Source organism: Pseudorca crassidens, chromosome 2 (assembly GCF_039906515.1).
Source record: "Pseudorca crassidens isolate mPseCra1 chromosome 2, mPseCra1.hap1, whole genome shotgun sequence".
Classification (NCBI taxonomy): Eukaryota; Metazoa; Chordata; class Mammalia; order Artiodactyla; family Delphinidae; genus Pseudorca; species Pseudorca crassidens.
The window spans coordinates 45,303,523-45,322,386 of NC_090297.1; the positions used below are offsets into that span (position 1 = coordinate 45,303,523).

An 18,864-nucleotide genomic window follows, 5' to 3' on the forward strand; every position below is an offset into this window, starting at 1 on the left:
AGAAATGTCTTCCCTACAAAGACTTCAAGTGGTCTCCCTCTCCTTTTCTCAGAAGGATCTGCGATCTACGGGGCTGACCTCACAGAGGCAGGGCTGAATATCTTCTACATGGCAGAACTTCAGATACTTCAAGTCAGTCATCAGAGCCCTCCTGAGGCTGCTTCTCTCCCAGAGAAACCCCAGCTACTCCAGTGCGAGATAAGCAGAGAAGTGTATCCTATAATCTCAACAGCAAAGGACCAAGGTCATGTGTACCTCCCTCCCTCTTATTTCTGGATCATTTCTCTGCTTCCTGGGCTATACACATCATTTGTTTCTTCTCCTCTCTCCCCCTGTAAGTGACGGGGAGGGGTTCTCTGGGACAGACCTCAACCTCCGTCAACGGTGGGTGGGCTGGCCCAGCAGAGACGAGGACTCACTGGAACAGGGGACATGTCAAGCCCTACACGTCCCCCACCATGGCGGAAAGTCTCTAGGCATGTTCAGAGCAGGAGGGGCTGGGCTTGGCAAAGGGAGCTGGGTCCCCCAGGGCTGCCTTTTCCAGAGAAGGCACAGTCTGTAGACCTATGACTTCTGCTGGCATCTGAATGGAAACATTGGCTCCTTTTGAGAGAAGATGGCTAGAGTTTCTCCTTCTCCTTCCATTATTTTTCCCCCCTTTTCTCTTGTGCTCTATTCTCTCTTCGTCTCTTAGACAATCAGACATGTACCTACATTAGGACCCTGACTGCTGTGGAAGAACACGAGAATCAGGAACCAGGAACCTGGGTTTAGGCTCTGATTCCAGCCCTCGGTTGATAACTTTGGGCAGGTCATTCACCTTTCTGAGTCTCACTTTCCCAATCAGCCATGCCTCCTCTGCAGAAACGCTGTGATCAGAATGAAAGCAGGCTGCATGTCCAAAAACACTTCATAACTGAAAACAATTATTGGAATTTAAAACAAAACAAGAACAAAAACAGCCTGTACCCAATGCTCCCTTCTCCGTGACCCCCTGCCCTCCTGCAGTTCTCCAGCTCTGGACCTAGAAATCCTCATTGGATGGTGCCTCCCTTCAAACCACCTTAGGGCCAAGGAGCTGGGGACCCACCCAGACCAGCAGGCCTGGCCAAAGCCAAGCTGAGTTTGCCAGATGTGCAGCCCAACTGACTTCAGCTGCGTGAAAAAAAAATGCCACTGCTTGATTATGTAAAATCCATCTGGATCCAAAGCAGAAAATCCAAGTGGGAAGGGCCCTCAGAGACCATCTGGTCCACCCTGCTTTGTCTACTGCTGAAGAAACTGGGGCCCAGAGATGGGGAGCAACTTGCCCAAAGTCACTCAGCAAGCACATGGACAAGCAGGGGGCTACAACACGTGTCCTCGGGCTCCAGAACTCCAAGTCCTTCCCCACTCTCCACACCACCACCCCTGGACCCGCCTAGCCTGGTCAGAATGCTGGACCTAGAGCTTGGGGGCCGGTTGGGCTCCACTCCTAGTAACACGAGCAACACAAACTCAGTTCAAACATTTCCTGGGTCCCCAGTGCACACCAGGTGCTGGGATGCCAAGATTGAGGCGGTCTTTTTGTAAGGAACACAAAGAATTAGAATGTCCTTGCTACGGTCTCCCATGACCCGTAGAACCCCACAATATTCCCCAATAGTGAGGTGTGGCCAGGTCAGGTCCCAAAACATCTCCCCGTCGGCCCTCAGCCTGCTACCAAACACATCTCATGCCACAGGACCACGGGCACTGTCCGCCTCGGAAACCCCAACACCGAATAAGGAAGAGCAAACAGATGGGACCTAATGTGAAGATGGCCAAACCTTCTGACCCCAAGTGGAGCCTTGCAGCCTGGCAGTCAGAGGCCTGAGGCAGTAAGTCCTCTGTGTTGCTTTCTAAGGGGCCAGGAGTGGGGGTGAAAAGCTGGTCCCTCACACCCACCTTGGAGTCCTCGACTAAATTTAGCACCAACTAGGGTTGGAATCCTGACCAGAAAACCGGGCTGGCCACCTTGGGACAGGGTTTGGCCAAAGCTGGATCAGCCAAGCCAGGCTGGCTCCTTGGTGCAAAGCCCCTCCTGCAGCAGAGCTGCCTGCCAGGCCGTGACCAAGCAGGGGAAGAAGTGCAATTGTTGGCAGGAGATAAAACCCTCGATACCATCTCTACTTCCCTCCTAATATCAGAGTGGCTGCCTGCAAGGTGCGCGAGGGTCAGGGCCGGCAATCAATAGCTAATACTCCTGCTGGGAGACGGCCTGCTCCGGAAATGGGCAGCCACTACCTCCTTCCAGAGAGATATCCTTTCCCCGCAACAGTGACCCAGCCTGAGCAGTTCAGCACCCTGACTAGGGAAGGACCTCGTCCACCTTCATCTGACTGATGGAGAAATGATGCCCCTTGGGGTGGGAGTAGGGGTAGGGGTCTAGCCAAAGTCACCCAGGAAGCAGAGAGGCTGGGACACAGCCCCCTGGCTCAATGATCCAGGAAGCTCTTGATGGTTCACCCTGCCTGGGGATCAGAGAAGACCTCAAGTCAAGAGGGTGGGTCCAGGAACTCCCCTGGCGGTCCAGTGGTTAAGAATCTGCCTTCTAATGCAGGGGATGCAGGTTTGATCCCTGGTCAGGGAACTAAGAACCCACATGCCGCAGGGCAACTAAGCCCGTGTGCCACAACTACTGAGCCTGTGCGCCACAGCTAGAGAGCCTGTGGGTGCCGCAACCACTGAGCCCACATGCTCTGGAGCCCGCACACCACAACTAGAGAAGCCCACGCCCCACAGCGATGAGCCCGCACGCCGCAACGGAAGATCCTGCATGCTGCAATGAAGATCCCACGTGCTGCAACTGAGACCCGACACAGCCAAATAAATATTTAAAAAAGAAAAAAAAAAAGGGGGTGGATCCGAAAGTTACCTCTGTTTGATGGTAGCTGGTAGTGGCTAAATAAGGACAGGAATCAGTCTGGGCTTTCTGACCACACACCCCTGAACGTCACATGGGAGGGCCGAAGAAGTATGTCTGGAATTAGGCCTTAACCATGGACAATTGTACCAAAGCAGGAAGTTGGGACCTGCCCACATATCAGGCAGACCTCTCCTTGCCCCAGACTCAGGCCAAAGAAGACGACGACGGCCTATTTAAAAAAAATACAGCTGGCTGTTGTCCACCTCTCCTGCCACAGTGGCCTGCACTGGGCACCCAGATGCCAGCAAGCAGCCTCAAGAGGGATGCACACAGGTGGAGCCTGGTACCTGGGTGAGCTCTGCCCACTAGGCAGGAGAGCCACATCCGCACTGTATGAAGGGCAACCATGGCATCATTGGTGAGGATATGTGAGCCTGGGAAAGAAGTCCCAACCAGAGAGAACACCATGGGAAAGACCACCAGCTGGGCGCAGAACACCCGTCTGCAGTGGCCAGGAAGACGGCTGCCCCTTGGCATGGATGGCCTTCTCAGTCAGTAGCCCCTTGGGTTTCTCCTCTGGGGGAAAGGGAGAAGCCTGTCAGGCTCCTGTCTTTCTTGGGTTCATGGGTTTCCAAGGCTTTGAACGTCTCACTCTCTCTTGGAAGTCTGGCCCCTCTTCCCAACGTCTGTGGCCTTACCCCAAGCCTCACCCGAGGCAAGGCCTGGTCTGGTCCAACCTGAAGCCTATACACCCATTTCCATCCCCGGGACAAGGTCCCAGTGTGGACCATATGCTAGGAATGCATATAGACACATGCATGGCCATCCAATGTCTTGAGTTTCCATCCCTAAATCCCTCTTACTCCTCTCACTGCCATCTTGGTAGGCGACCTGCTGTTTCTGTTGGAGAACACCCATATTTCACTGATTCCCTTTCCTGCCTGGTATGTAGCATGTCCTAACCCTCCTCTCCTGGGAGTTAACATCAACCATGATGTGAGACCTTGCAAAGCAGAAGTGTCTTCCAGGTCACCTCCCATCCTGGGAGGAGGTCACGTTAAAATCCCCAAGAGGTGCCTGTCCCATTTTTGCTAAGATACCTCCAGTGCCAGGGAGCCCCTGCCTCCTGCGGCCCACGGCTCACGGCGAGATGCACACGGCGCGAAATTCCGGCTGTCACCAAGCCAAAGGCTCCTCAGACTTTGCCTCACTGGTCCCAGTTTTGAATTCATGAGCTACACAGAGAAATCTCTGCCTTCTCTTCTAGACAACAGCTCTTTCCCTATTCTTATCTGGAGGAGCTAACCTTTCAAAAGGTGTGAGGAACTCAGGCAGATTCTCAAACCCAGCCTGAGACAGGTTGGAAAGAATGTCACACTCAAGAGCTGCATCATAAAAGTTCCTTCCAGCCCCAGACACCGATCTCCCTCTGACAGCCTTTCCCAGTCTCAGTCTGGTTTAAATCCAAGGAGTTCCCGGAGGGGACAGCGGAGATGTAGGAGGAGGCAGGGTGAGGGTGAGGCAGGTGCACCCACCCCAGCAAATCAGAAAGCCACCTCCCCACACCCCGCACCCAGACAGCCCAACAAGGTGTCTTTCAGAGAAGACCAGGCTCTCAACCCACATGAGAGCTGCTCCTGCCTTGGCGGGCAGAGCACGGGCACAGATGCTTGTGGGACGCCGTCTGTGATCACACTTGGAAAAAATCAAGTGGTTAACCAGAGGGAAAGGATTCCCAGACCTGCCAGGATGGTGGGTTTTTTGTTTTTTTTTAGATTACGCCTAAGGTTTGTAGTTTGGACAGGCAAAGTAAACGATGACAACGACAGCAGCAACAAAACAGAAACAAAGAACAGTTTACTTGTTTAAAAAAGGAAAAAAAAGCCTTTTGTTAAAAGACAGCTCTACACGGACTTGGAAGCAGCCCGCCACTGCCACCGCCCTGACCAGGGGCGGGCTGTGTCGTGAGTGCGAAGCTGGTGTGAAGAAAACAAACTCCGGCAGAAGTGACAGAGCACATGCAGGAGGGTGTCTGCTCTCCATCTTTCTTTTCTCCCCTCCTCGGTTTTTGGAAGGGGTGGAGAGAGGGACGGGATGGGAAGGGTCTGAACCAGCATAAAGCAACTGTATTTAGACCATGGCAAACTGAGCTACCACTTACTTCTCTCTCTCTCCCTCCCTCCCGCCTGCCCGGGGCCTGGCCTGGAGTGAAAGGAGCAAAGGACGGAGGCCCAGCACGTACCTGAAAGAAACCTGGCGGGATGGGGCCTCCCGGCATCCCATCGTTGGGGGGAATGTTGCCAAGCACCGGGCTCGGGGCGGCGGCTGCGCTCTGTGGGGAAGAGAAGGTGGAAAGTGAGAGGCTGCACCCACATCGAGAGACGGGGAGTTCCCACCCCCACCCCACTGCCATCTACCCACGTCCTCCACAGACTCCCCCCCCGCAAACACCACCTTCCCAGGTGTGTCACTCAGTGGGCGAGGGATGAACTCTCTGAGCCTCCATTTCCTCATCTCTAAAATGGAAGGACAATGCCCACCACGTGCGCACACACCCTGCCAAGCAACAGTAGCTGTTATTAACCAAGGATGCCCTGGCTTCCCCCTTGGCTGCTTTGTGAAGCTCCTTCAGGGCAGGCGAGGTGCTTCCTAAATGCCTGTGCCCTCTCCAAGAGGCTGGCATGTCGTACAGAGGAGAAGATCAATAAAAACCCACGACGCAATGAATAAACAGACAGCCCAGCTGGGAAACGTCCCCAGAGAGGGTGGGGGCAGACAGGCACGTTTTTGGCACCGTCTGGGTCCTGGGTGCTGTAGATGAGGTAGGCCACACGATGGGGAGACTGTCGTTACTTTTCCTTTTAAATGCTGCTATTCTGGCATTTACCTGGTACATCTGCCTCAACAAATGCCTCCCGGGGTGAACAGACGTTGCTCTTCCCAGCCTGGCCTCCTTCCAGACAATCTGTGTCCCACCTGTTCACGTGGCCGGCATGTCTGTGCCTGGCCCTGTGCTCACATGGGAGGGTGAGGCTGATCAGGAAGCCCCAGGCCTGACTGGCCCACCTGGGCCCTGCTCCTCCCCACTGACTCTACACCTCCCAGGGGCTCCTCCTGCCGGAAGCCCGCCTCCAGCCTTGAAGGTTCCCACACCCCACCAGGACTGAGCCTCTGAAGCTGCATCACCAAGCATCTCCCAGGGGTCTGACTGGTTCTCTGGGATGAGAGCGAGCCCCTCGGGGTCAGGAAACGAAACGAACGCAGCCTGCCATCAACACCTTGAAGGAATCACTTCTCTTGTCCCCTCCTCAGCCAGAAAACAGGACCCAGAACTCCTAACTTTCAACTTGGGTGGAAGGGAGTAAGGGAATATGTGAATCCCCCAAACACACTGCATGCAGCAAGAAAACGGACAGCCCTGGGAATCAATACATTGGGGTTCAAGCACTGTTGCCTGTACTAGCAAGGGACGACGATGGCAAGCCACTCTGCCCTTCTGCACTCGTTTCATGTCACTGTGGTCCTGCCTGCTCATAAGGGTTGGGGAGGATTAAGCAACGGGATGGGCTGTGTTTTGTAAGCCAGGAAAGCTGGTAATGTGGAAGCAAAGAGGATTCAGCAGGCCCACAGTGGCTGTTTTAACAGACCCCAGGTAAAAAACAGGGTGGGATGGGGCTGGCTACTCCGGCCCAACCTTTCAAAATGATTCGGCGTACAGAAAAGCAACACTCCCTGTAAAGAGATTCTGCCAACTATCCTGTAATGTGTTACGAACACCCCAAAACACCAGGATCAGGTCTTCCCGTTCCCACCTCCTCAGCTTGGAGGAGAAGCCACACGTAGCCAGGCCGAGCCCCTGCCCCAGGACTATCCAGTATGAGGGTCGCCTGGGGGAATATGCCAGGTTATCCATTAGCTGCATTGTTTGTTTGTGGCTGGTGGTTCTGTGAAAATGCAACTTTTTATGATTTACAGCCAACGATTACTCCCCAGCAGCACAGGCAGAAAAGTTTTTTTTTTTTTAAATAGGGTGAGGTAAACATCCTCTTATATTTTCTTCAAGTTCTTTCAGAGATTGGTTTTACGTTTAACTCTAATCCTTCAGGAACTTATTTTGGTAAAGAATATGGATTTTACTCCTCAGTCAGTTGGCTCAGTACAATTTTTCCCACTCATTTGAAATCAGAGACAAAAATTCTTACACAGGCATGGGTCTGTTTCTGAGCTTTAAAAATTCTGTCCTGGACTTCCCTGGTGGCGCAGTGGTTAAGAATCCGCCTGCCAGTGCAGGGGACACGAGTTCGAGTCCTGGTCCGGGAAGATCCCACATGCCGCGGAGCAACTAAGCCCGTGCGCCACAACTACTGAGCCCGCGTGCCACAACTACTGAAGCCCACGTGCCACAGATACTGAAGCCCGCGTCGCCTAGAGCCTGTGCTCAGCAATAAGAGAAGCCACCGCAATGAGTAGCCCGTGCACCGCAATGAAGAGTGGCCCCCACTTGCCGCAACTAGAGAAAGCCCGTGTGCAGCAACGAAGACCCAATGCAGCCAAAAATAAAAAATATATAATATTTAAAATTCTGTCCTAATTCTGTCTATTCTAATGATCAGAGTTTTACAATGTATTTTATCATCTCCTTCAATTCTTTAGTGGAAGTTTTCTTGTTTATTTTTACTTACTCACACCCCCCCAAACTTCCTATTGTTTATAAAAGTCATCTTCCTACCAAAAGAGTTCTTATATATATAAAAAATTTGGAGGAGAACTGACACCTTTCTCAAACAGAGGCACCCTCCCAGGATGTGATCTTTCTCCAGTTATTCACATCTTTGTTGAAGTCACCAGCCAAGCATGGTGACTGGACCAACGACAATGATCAGAAAGGCGGGTGAGTGTAGGCGATACGTCTGGGAAAACCAAAACCTTCTGTTGCACTGACTAAACGTTTTATTCGGCAAATGTGGCACTGACTTGTTCTCAGGGTGAGGATGAAGAAGATGGAGCTCCCGACAACAGTGTGAGAAGGATGGAGTGGATGGCCCAACCCTGGGCGGGGTGGATGGCGGGGGCCATCTGGCCTGATGCTCAGAAACGAGCAGGGTATTTTCACACCATCTCTCCCTGAACCCCCAGGCGGCCTTCTGAGGCAGACACAAGAACCCCTAATTTACAGACAAGAAAACAAATATCTACATGGAGAGCAGGCTGAAGGTGGCCTTTTTCTATCTGTCCTCCTTAGAGTCCACATCTACTCTTCCTCAGCCTTCAGCTCAGAAACTATGCTTTGTTTTTAAAGAAAGATCTGAAAAGCTTCAGCAACTCAGTTCTTTAAATTAGCATTTAACGTTTAATATAAAACATTTGCCTATTATAAAACATAGCAAAGTAAAAAGAAAATTAGTCACTGTATTTTGTTAAATAATGTCATAAGCACTTGTCCCCCTCTCATTAAATGGCCAAAGAAAACATGATTTTTCAATGAGCCTAATATCATTATTCAACCAATTTAATTAACAGGGCATTGCATCCGTGTTTGCTAACTTAGTAGATACAAAGTCATATCTCTTTGATCTCTGGTATTTTTGACTTATCTTTTGGATCACTAACCTTTTGAAACGGTTTACACTGGCCATTTAGTAAAACAAATGGCAAATCGTTCATGTCCTTTGCTATTTAGTTATTTGACTTTTTTCCTTAGTGATATATAAGAGCTCTTTACATGTTAAGGGTATGACATATAGATATCTTACCAATTTTTTAAAAACCTCTTAAATGAAAACCTGAACCTGGGCTCATGACTTACTAGGCTCCCTCACGCCAAGATCTCATTTTCCTACGAAATCAGGAGTGAGCCCATGGTCCTTTGAATATCAGGGCTGGAATAACCATGGTTCTAGTAAATGGATAGTATAATTCATTGACATCTGGGTGGAGGATGGACTTTTGCTATCCTCCAATGAAAGGAAGCTCATGTTAATGGTGACTCAAACGTCAGGAAGCTGAGGAGATAACTTATCCATATCCTTTAAAGGCTCTTCCAGCTGCAAAATTAAGTAGCTCTGCCATGCTTAACTCTGTGTCCTGAAGTATGACAGTCACTGCTATTCTTTGATTTTGAAGTGAACATGTGCTCCTAATGGAAAACTTTCAAAGGAGCAGAAAAGGACAAAGAACAGAATGAAAGCAGCAACCAGTGTTATAGGGTGACAAAAGGGTTAAGAAATAATTCTTGCACATAAAACCCAATCCAAGGGACCCCCCCACACACACATCCATCAACATGACACTGCCCTCACCCCACTCCTCAAGAGCAGGGGCTGTTTTACCCATCTCTAAGACCCAGCACAATGTGAGGCATACAGCAGGTGTTCAATAAATGATTACAACTTTTTATTAGTCAAAGACTGGCTCAAACCTGGCCATCTGAAGCCAAGGCCTTTCCGGATTGCTAGGAATTGGCCTCTCCCTGTGGTTTCCAACTTGGAGTTAGAACTCCATTAAAGCACTCAGCAAAGCGTCTCATGTGAGTTTTCTCTAAAAACACAAAACCCAAACCGAAACCCCATGACACTCACTGAGGCCTACACATCGGGGCTGCGGTAGGTGCCCAGGATGGAACTCCCCAGCTGGAGCAGGGGAGGAAGGAGTCAGAAGCCAGAGACCACCTGCGTGGGCTCGGGTCCTGGCTGGGAGCCCGTGGGCAAGTCCCTTCTCTCTCTGGGCCTCAGTCTTTCCACCGTGTCGAATGGTGGAACTGGAGAAGGTGACCTCTAGGGCTCTTCTTCCAAGGTGCTCTCCCCAGCCCAGTCCATACACCCAGGGCGGGGCAGGGACTCGAAACAGCAGTTCCTGCATGAACAGGAAGACCCTGAATTTTAACTCTTCTCCATTCGTTATAGAACACTTAGAGGTCAAAATTTAAAAACCGCCTAGAAACCTATTGTTATCGAAGTTTGCAGATAACAGCTGATGACACTTGGGCTCTCCCCTGCACCAACCGCACCCCCTAGGAGCCCCCTCACCAATCTTTACCCGTATATGCATACGTGCATACATGGACTAAAATAAAAAAAGCAGAATCAAATAGGGCACACAGTTTGGTAACTCAGGCATTTTTTAAAAACTAACTAAAATTCTTTTCTAAATAGAAAACAGGCCTTGCACCGAGCGGTGTGGACCACTCCAGCCAGCTGCCTCCTCCAAGCCTCCAGGATACTGTCCACTTGGAAAGCCCGAGGTGCCTTCAGACATCTGCCTGAAGCTGTGAAAGTTCCCCTCCCTGTAAAGTATTTTATTTTTGTTCACAGCCAGGGAGACTTCCAAGGAGGGCTCATCCTACAACTTTCTCCCTGAAGAGTAGCGTTTCTTTATGATCCCAGGGTGGTTACACAGCCACCGGGGCTTAGGGGTTCTCTGCAGCCCCTCAGCTCTGTTTGTGTGCTCCAGACACACATCAGCTGGTTTCACACATGCCACTCCACCTATAGGCCTCCCCTGCCATCCAAATATGGTTGTCAATAGTGAGGGGAGATCCAGACACCTCCCCTGGAGGTGCGCCCCAGAATAAGCACGTTCTCCCCCCACCCACCCTTCCCCCCCGTAGAGATGCAGGGCTCAAACCTGGGGCCTCAGGATCTGACCTACTGGGAGGAGGCTTGAAAGCTGTGCTAGGGAATCTGGACTTGCTGCTCTAGGCAACGGGGCAGAGTTCCCAGCAGAAGAGGCCCAGGACTTCTGAGAATCCCACCTGACCCCATCTTACCCCGTGCCAGGCATCCCAATGCACCACTGACAACCCACCCACCACCACCAGAGCACCCAAGGCTCCACAAACGAATGGAGTTGGCAAGTCCTGGATGTGGTGCTGGGCCTTTTCCTCACTCCGTAGCAAGGAGTCCCCTGCGGCTCAAGGAACAACAGGGTCAGTCCAGAGGGACCAAGTGACAAGCTCCCAGGAGCCTCCCACCTCAGATCTTGTAGTATCTTGTGGTAGGCGACAAACATTCATGCTTCCTTCAAGAAGGGGAGACCTGGGGGATGTTCCCTACAAGATATTACCTTCCAGCCTTACCCCGAGACCCCCAGTTAGCCCCACTCACAAACTAGCATGGGAATCCCCCCACCCATTCTTATTCTCTTTTTAAAGTAGTTCTATGCACACGAAACTCCTGGAAAACTGAATAAAAACATGCTCAGAGTGAACGGCGGGACTCCTGCCAGGTTGGCCAACCCCTCCTGACTGGTTTACAAGGCTGCAAAATGGAACTTTGTTCTGCAAATCCCCTCCCTCCTCGCCCCACCCCAATACTCAGGCATGTAGCAGCACGGGGCCCACATGTGAAACCACCAAGTGTAGGCTTCCTTGACTGAAACTCAACACAGGCCACGTGGCCAGCACTCAGGACACCAGAGGCACGTGGTGTGTGGTGTGTGGCTGTGTGCTCGCAGCTGGGCAGTGGAGGACTCTCACGGGGGCGGGGGCACTCCTGCACTGAGAAATGAGGCCCTTTGAGGGATGCTTGTGTCCCGGGGAAGGAGGGATGCTTACACAGGTGTCATCAAGACAGAGGCTTCAGCATTCTGTGCAAAATATTGGAGTGACCTGGGGCCCTCTGGGCCAAGTTTCCTAGAGGGAATTTTAGCAGTATCAACCGACTGAAGATGTAGCTGAGGGAATGGAGTGAATCTCATCACCCAGACGGAAAGGCCAAGACGGACAGAAGCAAGGTCAAAAGGGGAAGGTAAGGAAGAGGCCTCTTGCTTTTGTGTGGAGACCACAGAAGGGAATGTGTTTGGAGAACAGAGGCTCTAATTCTGCAGCTTGGAGAAAACACAGAGCTGTTGCTACGTGAAGAGACAGAACCAGCTGGCATTAAAAATAGGTTCGGATGACACACGGGAGTGAGCAAGACAGGGTCCCTGCCTCCAAATAGCCAGGGGGTCGTCACGTGCATGGAGGAATGGGCGTCTCTCCCGTCGCCGAGGGATGGACCTGGGTCCAGAGGTAGATGCTCTGAGCCACAGAAAGCACAGGAAGCAGTGGGCCACGCCACCTCGGGGTGGCTCAGCGGGGACAGGGCACAAGCGCACTCCAGGCCAGAGTACCTGGGTTCCATCTCTACTCGGCCACAACAGAGCCACGGGGACTGCCTCAGCCTCCCCTCTGAAAAGGGGAGAGCCAAGTTACCCAGCACTGCCTGGTGTTTTCTGGGGATTGTTAGGAGAGGAAAGAGCCCTGGACAGAGGGTCCTGGGATCAGGGTTCCAGCTCAGGCTGCAAACCACCTGCTGTGTGACTAGGGCTAGCCTTCCTGCCCCCGGGCCTCTGCTCAGCTCCAAGCGAGGCGGCTGAGGTCCTGCTGCTACAGCGAACCAAGTGGGCATCACATTGAGCTCTCAGCCAAGCAACCCGAGAAAGGGTGACAAAAGCCCCACAGCCAGGCCATCAGGCCCAAGTGAGGGCTGTCCTGACACCAGAGCTTCTTCCCCTAAGTCCCCATCTCACTTCTGCCTCCCCTGAGCAGAGAGGATGGATGCAGGAACGCAGAGAGGGCAGAGAGAAGCAAACGCCTTTTTATCCTGATCCCAGAAACCAGGGGAGAGGGAGGGGGGTACGATTTACTCCTCAACACCCCTGGGAAGGTGTCACTGCTGTTTACCGGTAAGAAAACAGGCCCAGAGAAGTGCATTATCCTAAGTGTTCTAACTTGAGTCTCTCTGTCCCTCCACCTCCAATTTCGGCCTGAGAAACCCAAATAATGCACCCCCCTCACTCTACCACCAACCCCTGCAGTTCTCAAGGAGAGTTCTGTGTGCTTTTTGATGCTTATGAAAAGAAACGACAGGCATCATTACAAACATAAGGTAAGCACAAGGCATTCTCTACATCTGAGATCATCCACATGTTTTTCTCTTCCCAAAGCAGACTGGCCTTCTAACTCTGCTCCTTCTGGCAAATATTCCACTGAGCTGGCCTCCACTAAGGGTGTGTGTGTGTGTGTGTGTGTGTGCACGCGTGTGTGTAGGAATGCAAGATCTCGGTGAAGAGTCTGTTGGATCTAATAGGCAAATTACCCTGGGAAGAGAAGGAGAAACAAGGGAGGTGGGGAGTTTAAAAAGGTTACGAGTGCTTTATACATGTCCATGCGTTCAGCAGACACTGGCTCCTGGGCCGCCAGGGATGCACTGTGCCTGCCGCGGTGGGAGATGACAGAGGCTCAGCTCTGCCCTTAAGGTCTAAGGGATGAAATGAGTCTCCGGAGAGAACTGAGGGACGTGGGAAGGTGCTCCAGGGGCAGACGCCGCGAGGCGGGGATTAGGGGGATCAGGGAGGCTTTACGGAAGAGGTGGCACTCAAGCCAGGGCCTTAAAGGACGGCAAGCCTCGGAGATGCAGGAGGTGATAGGGAGGTGAGAGATTACTGCTGTCATCTTAGCCCTCCCCTGGAACCAGGCCTTCTGACAGCTTCTCCTTCAGAGCATAAATCCCGCCAGGCCTCCGCCCTCCCAGAGCTCCACTCCATCTCGTTGACAGGGTGGGCGTGGGGCTTACCCACTCCCCCCCACCCCAGAGAGAGGCTCTTCCAAGGAAGGGGGGCCGGCTGCCCACCCAGCTCGCCAGCTAACCTTGGTGCAGCTCATCCCCATTCTCTCAACAACCGGGCAGGGACTACAGATGAGAAAACAGAGGCTCAGGGACTTGTCCAAGGTCACTCAGCTCGGAACAGGCAGAACTGGAAGTCAAGCCCAGACCTTTTAGCCATGTTCCAGCTTCTCTGGTCTGTTCTGAAACTGACGCTTAAAGATGCTGCCCAAAGGGGTGGGGGGGAGAGGTCCAGGCTCTAGGCCCAGCCCCTCCATTCTCCAGCAGCCGGGGTACACAGGCACCTCACTTTACCTTTCTGAACACTTCATCATCGTCTATTAAGGGGGGGGTCTCTACCCTGGGCAGGGGTGTGGGGAACCTAAATATGACTCTTCAGATAAGGGGCTCAGACTCCTGAGCCAGCGACACAGCACCAGATGGAAGACAGGCACACTTGTTTTTTATGATTCCATGAACGTGGGGCAGGCCAGGGCACAGAAAGGGTCAGGGCCATCAGAGGACAACGTCCTCGGCTCGACAGAACCCGGTCTTCTGAGAAGCGACCTCTACTTTTTAAAAAAATGAAACAAAGGCACCCCAGTGGGAACATTTCCAAGAGGAAGAGGAGCTGGCTTCTCTGTGCTGAGAAGATCACGGCCATGAGCCCACCGGGCCCCTCCCCATCCATCTCAGGAAGCACTCAGCTTCTTCTTGGAATTGGATCAGAGGGCATCGCTTGTGTGAGAGGTGGAGCCCCGTGTAATTAATACCTGGTTATTCTGTGGATGCCGGCCAGAGTGCCCTCCCCCGTGTGCAAACACCTCCCCAGCTGGGCCGCGTGGCAGAGGGCGCGGGTCCTAGGCATGTACACGTGAGACAAGGGAGATTAAGGGCTATAGGTCCCCCCTGCAAATGAACAGTGAGGAGTGGATCAACAGCACGCTGTTTGTACAACGCTGATTTTCTTCTTAAAGAGAGATGAGCTTCAGGCCCTGGTTTACACCATTAGCAAAACACACACACACACACACACACACACACACACACATACACACACACACACACACACACACACACACACACACACACACACACACACTGTCTTAAAGGAGCCTCTTACAACTGCAAACATGTCATAGTGGCCAGTGACAGCTCCTTAACAAGAACACTGGCAGCTGCTTCTGCAAAGTGGAAAATTCCCTGGCATGGGCCTGCACACATGCTCAGTTCCAACGACAACTTAATCCTGCCAGGACTGAGGTGTGCAGAGAACAAAAAAACCACCCACTTTAGAAACTTTCTCTTTTTAAGTTTAAGAGAAATCGTTAAAGGTGTGGCCCCTGGAGCACCTTTCAAGGATGGGGACCCACACTTTGCTCAGCTGGCGCCAGATTCAGTAGGGACAGAGTCACCTTCCCTCGGCTCAGCCTCTGTTGTGACAGGACAAGGTGCACAGTCTGAAAAGTTCACCCGGGTCCCCTGACCTCAAAGTGGGGAAGTTTACACTTGGCTGGGGAGGGGTGTAAACGAAGGAGCCGGGAATCCTTGGGCTCTCTTGATGGGCCAGGAAGGTCTGCAGGCGCACGGGCTCAGCGCTGAGCAGATGCCGCCTAAGCCTTTAAAGCAAGTACTAATTGCGCTAATTTAGCTAACAGTCTCTGTTTCATCCCCCATGCCAGTCAACCAGGGTCCTTTGGTACTGCTGGAGAGATGCAAGCTGTTGGCCTTACTGTTATTTTGTCAGCCACTGAACGACTCATTGGAGTCATTAATTGATTTATTACTGCTGCCTGCTCAGAGGGTTTAGCAAATAAGGATGATGTAGGTCACAACACAAAGGAAACTGGACCGAACAAGGCCACGAGAAGCTGGGTGCTTAAGAGTCTGCCGCTGTCCACTTGGGCAGCCCTCCATGCCCAACTGTCACATGGGGGACAGAGCTGCTGGCTCTCCTGCCTGCAATCCGGGTGCCAGCCTGCCTCCAGCTCAGGTGTCAGTACTGCCCAAGAGGCAGAAGGTGGAGAAGCTCATCTGGAGGGCTCCTGGGCATCTGCCAGGCGAGGTCACCAGCAACTGGGTAGCAACAGCTGGGCCTGTGGCTCGGCCCTCCAGGACACGGGGAAGCCAGGGAGAGGGCCCCAGCCGGGGCTCTACTCCTCCGGAGATGGCATGCTCTGGCCACACCTTCCCTCTCTCCCTGTACTGCTCACAGGAGTGACAGGACAGCAACAGCTGACAGTAACACGTAACTCCTAATGCCTGGCCCTCTTGTACTTATCTCTGATCCCCTCAAACTCCTGGGGGCGGGGGCGGGGGGCAGGTGGCATTATCATCCCTATGTTACAGAAAAGAAAACTGAAGCTCAGAGAGCTGATCTGCCCATGGTTCCACAGCAGGCCAGGAAGTTAAGCTGTCCTGGTATCTGAACCCAGGTCTCGCTGACTTCAAAGCCCACACTGCTTCCCCTCTGTCAAATTCTTTAGCTGACACAAAACAGCACTACAGCTTGACCTCAATGATAACGCCCCCAAAACTAGCTAGGTGAATGAGAACAGGGCGACCCCCGCCCCCTTCTCGGAGCCCCAGGTGCAGGGTTAAGGTGGGTGAGCCCTGAGGCTACACAAGGAATGAGATCACAGAACTCAGCCCCTTTACTCCCCACCCGCCGCCCTGGCCCCCTGTGATGCTGACGGGTTGGCTGTGCCAGCAACACACGCCTAGCGCTCCCTTCCTTCTGCGAAGGCTCCTGCCTTCCCTATGGTTTCCCCTGCTGCGCTACCTGCCCTTCAAACCTAAATGCAGCAGGTACAGGAAGCCTTCCCAGGACGAGGCCAGTCACCCAGCAGGTGCACAATGAAGGTTCGCTGCACTGCATGAGACTGGAGAAAAGTACCCGTGTCTTGCCCTGCTCCCAGTCCCCGGGGCTCTGAACAAACACAGGGAGTGGTGTTGAGACGAGGGAGCCAGGACGGGCATTTACAGAACTGTTAACACCCCCAACAGGAGGATTCACGAGGTCACAGATCCTGGACACGTCTGTGTGTGCACGCGTCTCTCTCTGTCTCTGAGGCAGGAACGGTGATAGCTCTGAAACTCAGTGTCCCTAAGGAACCAAACACAGCCAGTCTGACTGACTCAAATTCTGTGATTACAGGTATCAGCCCCTCAAAGACAATTCATCTCCCACGCTGCCTGGTGGCATTCTAGAACAGAGCCTACCCTGGCAAGCTTGCAGGAGGCCCTCTAAGGGTGGTGGACTGTTTAATTTGCTCCAAAAGTGACGCAGAGGGGCTAAAGGGGTAGGTCCTGCATGAACTAAGACGCACGCTACTTCAGTCCTCGACACAGCCCGGCTGGCAGAGCGGGTTTTTGCGGCCTGTTGAGGCCTGGCCAGAGCGCTGCAGGGCAAGGTGGGGCTGCCCTTCGGAGGTCGTCACAAAGAGGTCCACAGATATTTGTTGAGTGTCTACCAGGCACACAAGGCAGGGCTTTCTCGTTAGCATCCCCGCAAAATGGGGCCAGAGCGTGCAAGGGCACACTCAGCCTTTTGGATCCTAGTGAGAAAACTGATAAGGGGGTAGGGCCAGGAGCCCAGCCTGGAAGGACCAGAGATGACCTGACCAGTCAAAGGCTTCAGAGGGGCCAGGGGACTTTATCTACTGCGACTTCTGACCCAAACTTGGCTTCTGAAACATACACGAGATTTCCCACAGTGGTCCACCCCCAACTCCCCCCATCAATCCGTACGGTATCGAAAGCACAAAGGAAGGTCTTTATATAGAGAGACCTTCATCAGGGTCCAACAAATTAGATCCTTTAAGTCCCATTGGAAAAAGAATAACCTATCACTACTCACATATATTTAGTACTCTCTAGCTTACAAGGCCTTTCTTTCACCCAAAGTCACTTGATGGATACGCTCAACCACCGCACCGCACAGGCCAGCCCCTCTCTCTGGAACACTCACCTCCACTCTCTCCCCCCAGGTGACTCCTCTTCCTCCTTTATGTGTTCCTCATCACTGCACTTGTCACATCTGACCGTTAATTCCTTACTAAATTAGCCAACTGTCTTTGCAGGGATGGGGGCCGGAATGGTGTGCACAGCATAGAGAAGGTGCTGGCTCAGTAAATATTTTTTGGATGAATCAAGTTCTTGCAGAAATCCTGCTTATCAAGAATAGTCGCCACATCCACAAGGTCAAACTGCAAGACTAGCTAACTCAGTCAGCAACTAACTTACCATTTGGCTACATCCACACAATCACCTTCTCCCCTCCAAACGATGATCTCACACACACACACACACATACACGCGTGCACGTGCGCGCGCACCCCACCATCCCCACACACATTTTAAAACAGGCTGTTTCCTCTGCCTGCAGAACCCAAGCTTTGGGTGTTCAGAAAACCTGGGCACAGGTTTTCTGGCAAACCAGAAGTCATTGGCCTTTCTGGCAAATGACTTGGGTGGCCACTTCTCCTAGAGTCAGGTCAGTAAAATGAGATCATCATTATACCTCCCCTCCCAAGACAGCTGTGGAGACAGCTTAGGTTAACATCTGGGTAAAGCATCTGTAGTTCCAAGAAGGACAAAAGCAATGTGAGGGAGTGGGGTGGCCTCTAGGAGCTAAACTGCCATTGTCCATCCTTCCCACTCTGGAAGGAAGCCAAGCCTGGGCCCAGTGGGCTGGGTGCAGTTGAGGGTACCGCGTTGGTCTTCATGAGCTGCTGAGACCTAGCCACCTCTCCCAGCCCTCGGAGTCGAGCCTCCCTTCCATCTCCAAAGCAGAGCCTGCTGTTTATTCTCAGACAGGGTGGATGCCCCGGTTCTCAGCCTCCCTGAAGGCAGATGTCTGCTCCGCTGGCCCAGGGAGAGCCACTTTTTCCACAGGCTTCTTAGAGGGGCCAGAGAACTGGCCCACTACCTCAGGGCTTGGGGACAGGTGGAGGTGGGAGGGGTCCCGCCTGGGCGGAAGGTGAGGAAGACATCAAGGCAGAGTTCTCACCCTGAGATGCCTTTCTCTGTGTCCTAGAAAATGCACCCCACAGACAGAGGAATCCTCTGCCAATCTGAGGACTGCCCTTCGCAGCTGGACCCTCCAAGCCACAGGTTTAAAAAAGACGTGGTTCTTGGAATCAGAGACAAGCCACAGAGCAAGCCCTGAGCTCACTCAGTAGGAATGCGTCTTCCTCCTCCTCCTCCTCCCTGATTCAACCCCTCACTTGACAGGGCAGAGAAAAGAGGAGGGTAAGAGGCAGAGAGAAGGTGCGGAGGGTGGGCAAAGACCACCCCCCCCCCGCGACACTGTATGTGCTACTTTTACTTTCTCTGCTCAACAAGCTCCTCCACCACCTTGCCTTTATCTGCCTGCAGAACTCCTAGTCACCT

General features: G+C 52.6%; 1 protein-coding gene across 10 annotated transcripts in view; it reads right to left on the reverse strand.

Moving 5' to 3' along the window:
• Positions 1-18,864, reverse strand: part of SSBP3 (single stranded DNA binding protein 3) — a 164,725-nt gene that overhangs the window by 44,833 nt on the left and 101,028 nt on the right. For all 10 annotated transcript variants that reach the window (XM_067726251.1, XM_067726255.1, XM_067726252.1 and 7 more), the window contains one exon: positions 5,130-5,219. In XM_067726251.1, coding sequence (XP_067582352.1) covers positions 5,130-5,219 — 90 coding nt within the window. The remainder of the gene's footprint in view (positions 1-5,129; positions 5,220-18,864) is intronic.